Source organism: Phalacrocorax aristotelis, chromosome 2, assembly GCF_949628215.1.
Source record: "Phalacrocorax aristotelis chromosome 2, bGulAri2.1, whole genome shotgun sequence".
NCBI classification, from domain to species: domain Eukaryota; kingdom Metazoa; phylum Chordata; class Aves; order Suliformes; family Phalacrocoracidae; genus Phalacrocorax; species Phalacrocorax aristotelis.
In genome coordinates, this window is record NC_134277.1 from 125,455,958 (window position 1) to 125,465,146 (window position 9,189).

Below are 9,189 nucleotides of genomic sequence, written 5' to 3' on the forward strand. Positions count from 1 at the left end.
TCCAATCTTCTCTGTTTATTTCTGAATGGCAAATAAGCCTTGCTGACTGGGGAATTAAACCACCTGCATTGTTACAACTTATTTGTTTTCCGTTATGTCTGTAGGACATTCTATTCTTTTTTTCCTGGTGCTGTGCTAGTGCCTTTAAAGTTTTGTTTTGCTAGTAATAGAAATTTATTTTAGTTCTTCTTTTGAAATATGGATAAAGAGGTTTCTATGAACAAATACTCAGCAAATGCATCGATATGTTCTAATTAATGAATTAGCCATTCAGTGCTACAGTAATTCACTTTATCTCATTCCCAGTGAATTATTCATATAGCGACATTCCTTTATGAGCAAACTGCCATTTCCATCACTTTCACATTATTGCTCTCATTATTAATTATACTTTTAATAATTCTTTACTGCTTGGTCTCATCAACAAAGAAAAATGGATGGTGCCCATGAAGCGTTTACCCTTAACTTAATTCTATATCCCTAACACCATTGCCAATAGCACAACGGTAGATACATATCGATTCCGAGGGCCGGAGCACCTCTTCTATGAAAACAGGCTGAGAGCATTGGGGTTGTTCAGCCTGGAGAAGAGAAGGCTCCAGGGAGACCTTATTGCAGCCTTTCAGTACGTAAAGGGGGACTATAGGAAAGATGGGGGCAACCTCTTTAGCAAGGCCTGTTGTGACAGGACAAGGGGTAATGGTTTTAAACTAAAGGAGGGTAGATTTAGACTGGATATAAGGAAAAAAATTTTTGCTATGAGGGTGGTGAAATACTGGAACAGGTTTCCCAGAGCGGTGGTAGATGCCCCATCCCTGGGAACATTCAAGGTCAGGTTGGACGGGCAACCTGAGCAACCTGATCTAGCTGAAGGTGTCCCTGCTCCCTGCAGGGGGGTTGGACTAGATGACCTCTAAAGGTCCTTTTCAACCCAAACCATTCTATGTTTCTATGATACTTTAACTATCAGTTCTTCCCTTTTGTACATTCTTTTGTCTTCTTTTCTCTCCTGTATGCCGGTATCCCTGAGTTTGTTCTGTGAAAGCTAAGGATGTTTCCATATTAATGACTATTTAAATAACAGAATTACATTTCTATTGTACTTGCTTCTTTCTGTCCCAGACAATGACTATGAGTTAATTAGCATTAGAACATTGGAAATTCCTATGAATTTTAACATTTTATTTGGAACAGTCTGTGTACATTATTGAATTATTTTACGCCTCCTAATGCAAAACTGATGATAACTCTACAAACCTCTGGGGGAGTGTGTGAGGTCATTAAAGTTAGATTTGCAAAAAAAATACATGGATTTCTCTCTTACGTTACTCTTTTCCTGTGCTGATAATGCTATTTTTGAGCTCTTGCTCAGAGTGGCTCATTTGTTTTGAAAGATTCTCTTATCTTTTATCCTATTCATTTACCTTTCCAAACTTCATTTCGTAAGGGAAAGGAAGTGTGCTATTTCAACGAGAATTTACATTCTCAGCTGTTAGTGTTGTCTCCAGAGATAATGGTCACGGAAAGGCAGCCCAGCATGAAAAGCAAATATACATGTGAGAAATGAAAATAACAATTTATACCATGTCTTCTTCCTGTCTTCATCACTGATAGCTTATTCCCTCCATGGAGGAGGATTGCAGCAGTAACATTGGTGTTTTGGCATCCAGGCATCTGTGTGGGAAGAAAAATTATGAAGTTTTATTAAAAATTCGCCCTGGAATCCTAAGTTTGTTCTATATTTCTGCTAATAGTTTATTATTATTTTTATTTTTAAAACAAGAACTCACAACACAATTAGCACCCTGCCAATGACTGAGGGAGAAACACCGGCAAACACAATCCCTTCTGAAAGCAATTAATCCCTCTGTACTATTTACTGAGCAAAATCTTAGTGCATGAAGCCAGGCGGATTGCTTAGGTTTTTTTTCCCTTCAGAATTAGGCATTATATCCATAACCTACACTTTTCTGTTTTAAAACAACCTTTTTTTTTTTCCAAAAGAGAATAGCAATATGTATTTAGGCTTAAACTGACCACTCTGTGGTTGTAAAATTTACATAAAATTTACAATATTTAAGTAATATATTCTTGATGGTTAGGTTCTAAAGAAACCTACTGAATAGCAAACAAAAATACTGTCTATTCATCCAGAACCAAAAGTTGTTGAAATGATTAAACTGCTTTTAACAGCAGAGAAAAGAAATGTTTTCTTCATTTCAGTTTGATTTACTTCAATAACTAGTTCAAAGTTAAGGAACTGCTTAGAAATAGAGTAAGCTGGAGCATCATTATGCTTAAAAGGTCTATGCATAAATTCTCAGTCTGGGATGCTGAGACTTATGAATTCACTCATTAACTGTATATAAAATTTGCTTTGGTACTAAACCAGTTTTAAATATAAAATGTTTGATAAATTTTTCCTCTGTATACAACATATTTATTGCAATTCTATTTAAATAATAAATACAGTAAAAGGCTGGAGTTTTGCATTTCAGTTGAATTCCTATTTCCATCTAAAGCACTGTGATATGAGTCATAAGTAAATAAAAATTAATCTTCTAGTAAAGAAGGGTTAGCATTAATTTCTAACAGAATGGTCTGTAAGTGTTAAGCGCTTGAATAATTATGCTGAACTATATCACTTCTTAAATGGGATATAAGGTGTTTTTCTGGTAGTGTATGGAAGTAACAGATTAAAGACTAGATTCAGTTGCCAAGCAACTTTTTTTTAAGTTTACCTACGAACAACATCAAACTCACCTGAGGAAAAAAGAATAATACACATTCAAAATGAGTAGTATTTAAAAAAAGTTTTTGTATTTTCAAGTGAATGAGAATTATTTTCACCAAAAAAAGTTTAAAATCTCATGAGAAATAACTTCATATTGAATTCTTTTTTGTGAAAAATATTTGACAGGTTTTCCAGAAATATTATAGTTCAGGGTCTTATAAATAAGCAATTCTGTGATATATGGGAAACAGAATGGCTATATGAACATTAAGTCATATCTTCCTACTTCAGGAGCAGAATTTTTATTCAGTAGAAAATTCCAACATTTCTAAAATTAAATTAGTTTCCAGAAATAAGAAGAAAATAAAGTTTTGACACTTTCTACTCATTAAAATTCTGTTTAAAAGTGGTGGAAATACCAAAATTTTTCCCTCAGCAAGAGTAAGGCAGTTAGTTTAAACTTTGATGTAACAAGAGTTACATTCATCTATTTAAAAATGTAGATTTATGCTTATTGATTTAGTTTGTATGTATATGATGCTGGTATTTTAATTAGAAAGACTTGGTTGCTTTATATTAGGCTTCTTTAATGACTTATCAAAATTAGAATATTCATATTCTTTCTTTAAAACAGGAACTGCAGTGGATCCTGTAATCACAGAGCTGACAGAGACACCTATTCCCAACTTGCTTAAAGCTGTGAATTAATTAATTTGTTTCAAGCATAAAATTGTTAGAGAAACATTTCAGAGTGTAGTTCGCTGGCCACTCTTGTTCGTGTGTATCCAACATGCCAACATGCTTATAAGGAGAATGAATCCTCAGCAGCAGAGGTCCATTTCTCAGTGCTGGCTGAGCTAAAGGAGAAGCAGGAGACTTTATTATGTGAGTGGTGAAGAACACATTTAAAGCAGGAAGGATCTCACTGGTTTCAACCAAGTGCTGATATACTAATTATGCCTTAACTGCATCTCCTGTTTCCTCCTAGGTCTTACTGCTGCAGCATCTCTTGTATCCCTGGCCTGGGCTTTGGCTTCCTACCAAAAGGCCCTCCGTGACTCCCGTGATGACAAGAAACCCATCAGTTATATGGCTGTTATAATCCAGTTTTGCTGGCATTTCTTCACAATTGCAGCAAGGGTTATTACTTTTGCTCTGTTTGCCTCGGTTTTCCAGCTGTACTTTGGGATCTTCATCGTGCTGCACTGGTGCATCATGACCTTCTGGATCGTCCACTGCGAGACAGAGTTTTGCATCACTAAATGGGAGGAGATAGTTTTCGACATGGTTGTTGGGATAATCTATATCTTCAGCTGGTTCAATGTCAAGGAAGGAAGGACACGCTGTAGGCTTTTCATTTACTATTTTGTGATCCTTTTAGAAAACACTGCCTTGAGTGCTCTCTGGTATCTGTACAAGGCCCCACCAATCTCTGATGCATTTGCCATACCAGCACTGTGTGTAGTGTTCAGCAGCTTTTTAACAGGCATTGTTTTTATGCTAATGTACTATGCCTTCTTTCACCCCAACGGACCAAGGTTTGGGCAGTCGCCAAGCTGTGCTTGTGAGGACCCTGCCGCTGCCTTCACCTTACCCTCAGAAGTGGCAACAAACACTCTACGGTCCATCTCCAACAACCGGAGTGTCACGAGCGAGCGAGATCAAAAATTCGCGGAGAGGGATGGGTGTGTGCCCGTGTTTCAGGTGAGACCCACTGCACCCTCCACACCTTCATCCCGGCCACCAAGGATTGAGGAGTCTGTCATTAAAATCGATCTGTTCAGGAACAGGTACCCAGCGTGGGAGAGACACGTGTTGGACAGGAGCCTGAGGAAGGCGATCTTAGCATTTGAATGTTCCCCTGCTCCTCCACGGCTACAATATAAAGATGATGCCCTTATCCAGGAGCGCTTGGAGTATGAAACCACATTGTAAACAAAACAAAAACACAGCTTGAGGAAGCTCCGACGTTACAGTCCAAATTAAGGGTTGACAGTAGGGTTGTAGGAATAACTAAACTGTGTACTACAAGTAGAGCAGCAAGCTGTAGTGTTCTTAGTCTGGCTATCATCATGATTATCATTTGATCCACTGTGTGCAGTCTTTCTGCAAGACACTGATACAGCCACATCACCTGAAAGCCTCAAAAAAGCCCAAATCCTGACCCACACATACAGATCAGTTACTTCAGCTGGGGAGGCTCACCCACGACTCCTTGCTGCTGTGAAACTCTGACTGCACAGTACTTACAATCAAACCGATAGGAAGGCTCTGACCAGAGCTTTCAACTTCAGCCAGTAGTGCATTTTATTTTACAAATGAATGATTGATATTTGCATAATCAATGGCAAAAACAAACAAAAAAAACTTTTCGAAAAGAACAGAACTGTAGCACTCAATGTTGCTGTTACGAAAACTGTTTTCTGGGGAAAAAAACAGGAGCACAGTAGTCTTCAACACTCCCATAAATCAACCATTCAGATTAGAATAGGTTTGCAAAATAGTTCTTAATCGAAAAGATACATTGTCATGTTTGTAAGGCTGTCATTGGAAAATAAACTAAATTCTGATTAATTAGGTCATAAACATTAATACTACCAGAACTGTTTGTTTTCTGTGGAATTTCAGAGTCTTTTAAAATGCAATTTAAGTTCTTTATGTTACTTTCAGCAGAAATCCTATGCAGCTAATTCTGGTTTTCAGGAGGAATAAGGAGCTCTAGCGCATAGTGATGTAAATTAAATGATAATCATGATTCAGTGTTCAATTTGCAAAAAAAAATATATATATACATGTAAAAGAACAGGAAAGTATAGTTTTCGTATTCTAAACTTTTTGGAGGACCCCATTCAGATATTTCAGAAGAAACTACAAGGAGATGAACACACTGAAACTTCTCTGTTTCAGGACTGAGAAAGCATGATTCAGTGTGTGAATGTATGCAGGGGTGACAAGAGACTGCGACATGCCATACCCTTCTAGTGCCAAACATTGTATAACTGCAAGGTTGATATTTCCTGAGGGACAGATAACGAGTGGCACGAGCCCTACCAGAACAAGAAGCAGCAAAGACCAATCAAGTCCTCAACATGTAGAGACAGCTCTTATTTTTCCCACCCAAGGTGAAAATGATGTCTTTTAAAGGCTTTGAGCCACCTCTTAGTAAGTATATTCACTGAAGTATAGTATAAGCAAGTTATGTGGAAGACCCTCTTCTGTCTGTTCAAGACTTGTGTCCAGATATGTCTAAAAATTACATTGAATCTCTTGTAATAGAGTGCTTTTGCTGCAAGCTTTTGGGTTTTGAATACCTCCCTAAATCTAGTCAATGGTATCCTCATTTATGTTAAAAGTATCCCCTGATGGTGCTTTCAGATGCATTAAAGGTGCAACTCAAAATTTGACAGTATTTTTTTTAAAGCTGGTGCAGAGTGAAAAACTCATGAATTATTTCAATATTTTTGTAAAGTAAAAATATGGTATAAAAAGGTTACTTTTTATAAACCTCAACTGTTTTAATACATTTCATTCTCTTTATAGCTTAGATTTTAAGAATTGGTCCATGAATTTTATCAACTGGCTTCTGCAGGTTGAAATAAACCTGGTTTTCACACATTATGGATTTGTTTTGCAGTGTAATGCCATATGAAAGCCTACATGGGTACTTTTAGAACACTCTATAAACCATGGATCCTGCTTCAAATGTAAGTGGCTTGTAAAGACACCAAGTGATTCCGTGAGAAACAATTTGCTATGACTATTTCCATCCGTTTTAGGAAAGCGAAGCAGAACAGAAGAGTTACTGTTGTAAATGGCATTGTCAGGATGGAGAAGACCTGATGATTGGTATTGTAACCTTCGCTGTCAGGTATATCCAGTGTAGTCACTGCTGTATATGCTGCTGGGTAAATTTCAGTCTTTCCTGTTATCAATATTTGTACTATGAAAAGGCCAAGGTTACACAACCTAGATTTATTTGTATGCGTTCAATTAGCCATTTTTAATGTTGACTTTTTTTATTAGTGAAATGTTCGATACCCGTTGTTCTTTGCCGGGGCGAGTTCCTCAAAACAAAACATCTGTGGAAGTGCAGGAATCTGCAAGTCAGAGGGAACTTTACACAGATCAGAAAACATCCATGCTTCAGGGCTTTCTTAGGTATCTTGAAACCAAGCAGTGGCCAACTGCCTCTATAATAATTTTTTAAATAAAATAGTCCTTTGATAGTCCAAACCTGAAGCTTTGTACAAAGTGATTGCCCTTCGCTCCATGGAGATATAGCTGATTATTCAGAGAAAAGCGCTCATATTTTGTCAGAAAATATACCACTGCAAGAACTGCTAAAAAAGATTTTTGGGAGCAAGTTCTTTGTCCTGTCAAATTCAGTGGAGCCTTCACTCCAGGATCAAATGCTAGCACGCACAAGGAAATTGCTGGTTTTCTTTACGAACAGGGCGAATGGTAAAATTTATAATCCAAGATGTGAGGGTTTCTTTTGGAAACAGTTCTATGTGTTTGCTGCTGCTTTAACAACTCAGAAATTTTAATGTGAGTGAGGCACTGCGGGCAGCACTGTCGAGCCCTTTGGTCAGAATTGAAGAAACGTTGCTTCATACAGAATTTAAAGGGTTATGGTTTGGACCAGTGCTTGCATTGCAAGGTTTATGAAGAAGGTTTGGTGTGAGTTTGTTTTGCTCTTGTTTGGTTTTGGAAGGAAGGACACAGAGGTGTTATTTATCCATGTGGTTTTTAATATCTAGCATTGACTTTCTTTACTCTCACAGCATTTTTAATTTTTTTAATAATGTTTGTAAATTTATCTTAAGCAAACTACTGCAGGGTCTGAGTGCACAGTGCCGTACGTGGCAGCACGTATACACAGCTTGTCCTCAGAATTCAGTCTGGCTGTTTGAGGAAAGGGGAGAAGTCTTTTTATACCAAGTCAAAATTTCCTCTCCAAAATCTTGCTCTGTTATCTTCATAATGTCAGTGATACTTGCACTGAAAACAAGATGGCTACTGATATCTTAATGCTCAGATGATTACATGGACAATTTCTTAATTTGCTTTGCTGTGAACAGTCGCATTAAAAGCTATAAGAATTTTTTATAGAAGTTGTCAAGATTAAACGTAGTCCATGCTGAAATCCCATAATGGCCTTACGGACAGTTAATAATCAATATGCACTATTCTTTTTACCACAGACAGTTTTAAGATCTATTAATAAAATTCAATTAAGACAGCAATAGCAAAAAACAGAATTGTAAAAATATTAACTTCTGCTTTTGAAATAACAAAAAAATCAGGTCTTTGAAATTTCATTCCAGAAAAACATGAAAATTAAAAAGTTCATTATTATGTTCTAGTAAAGAAAAGCAATCACATCTCTTTGTTAGAAGTAAGGGTCATGTAAGTATTGCTCTAATGAATCAAACAAATTTGCCATCAGATTTAACAGTAGCTTATCTGGTTGAAGACTTGGTCTTAAAATTGTGAGAGCTGTGGATTTGTATGTTACAGAAAAAACAATTTAAGTAGTATTCACTACTCTAATTAGAAAAAGAACAGGTAATGTATGCCCATGTTCATTCAGAAAACATAAGAAAATGTAAGATAAACCTTTGTCTTATTTTAAAAGAAATTTGTTCTATAATAATATAATCTTTTAAAAAAAAAAAAAGAATTCTTTGAAAATATGTGCAATACTTTTTTCATGCAGGTTTAATAATGAAAAACTCATTTTCATTTTTCTTTATGTCTGTTTAAATATGCTTCCTGTGGTAGAACAATGTGTCTGTGCTTGGGTTATATGGGCTTGATGGCATATAAACACTATTTTCATTGGCAAATCAACAAAATCTCTATTAATTACTTTCTATAACATTTGAGAAAATTTTCCTTCTGAAATTAAATGCTAGGCCTCAGCTGCCTGACTTTGTAAACTTTTAAGCAGATGAGGTAAATTAAAATTTTATTGGAGCTGCAATTTTTAATATGGGGTGAATGGCTGTTAAACCCGAATTTGGTTAAAATATGTCATAGTCTAGCCAATGTATCATTATCTCCTCAAAAGAGCAATTCATGGGTGGTACTAAAAGTACAAGGGCTGCTTTATTTGGAAAGCGACTCCCAGTCACACAAAGTATTCCTTTGCCTTTTATTGGCCAGCAAATATTCACAACTAGCCTGCTGGGTTTTTTAGAACTCAAACAATTTTGAAGTGTTTGTGATTTGATCATATAACTCCTTACAAGCCTTAAAAGTGGCTCTGTACTGAGTTTTAGTTGGCTCTGCCAGTGATTCAGCACCCAAAGCCACTGCCCTTTCTCCACTCCATCCCTGAAGTCTTGCAATCAAGTGGCTGAGATGCTGTGATTTATTCTGCACCCCCTGCACTGCCTGCACAATGCCAAGGAAAAGACTTCAGCAGATTGCTGGGGTCCTACTGCTGCCTC

General features: G+C 36.7%; 1 protein-coding gene across 1 annotated transcript in view; it reads left to right on the plus strand.

Moving 5' to 3' along the window:
- Positions 1–8,474, plus strand: part of XKR4 (XK related 4) — an 88,218-nt gene extending 79,744 nt beyond the window's left edge. Inside the window, exon 2 of the mRNA XM_075085028.1 lies at positions 3,723–8,474. Coding sequence (XP_074941129.1) covers positions 3,723–4,669 — 947 coding nt within the window. The 3' untranslated portion in view covers positions 4,670–8,474. The remainder of the gene's footprint in view (positions 1–3,722) is intronic.
- The last annotated feature ends 715 nt before the right edge of the window (positions 8,475–9,189 follow it).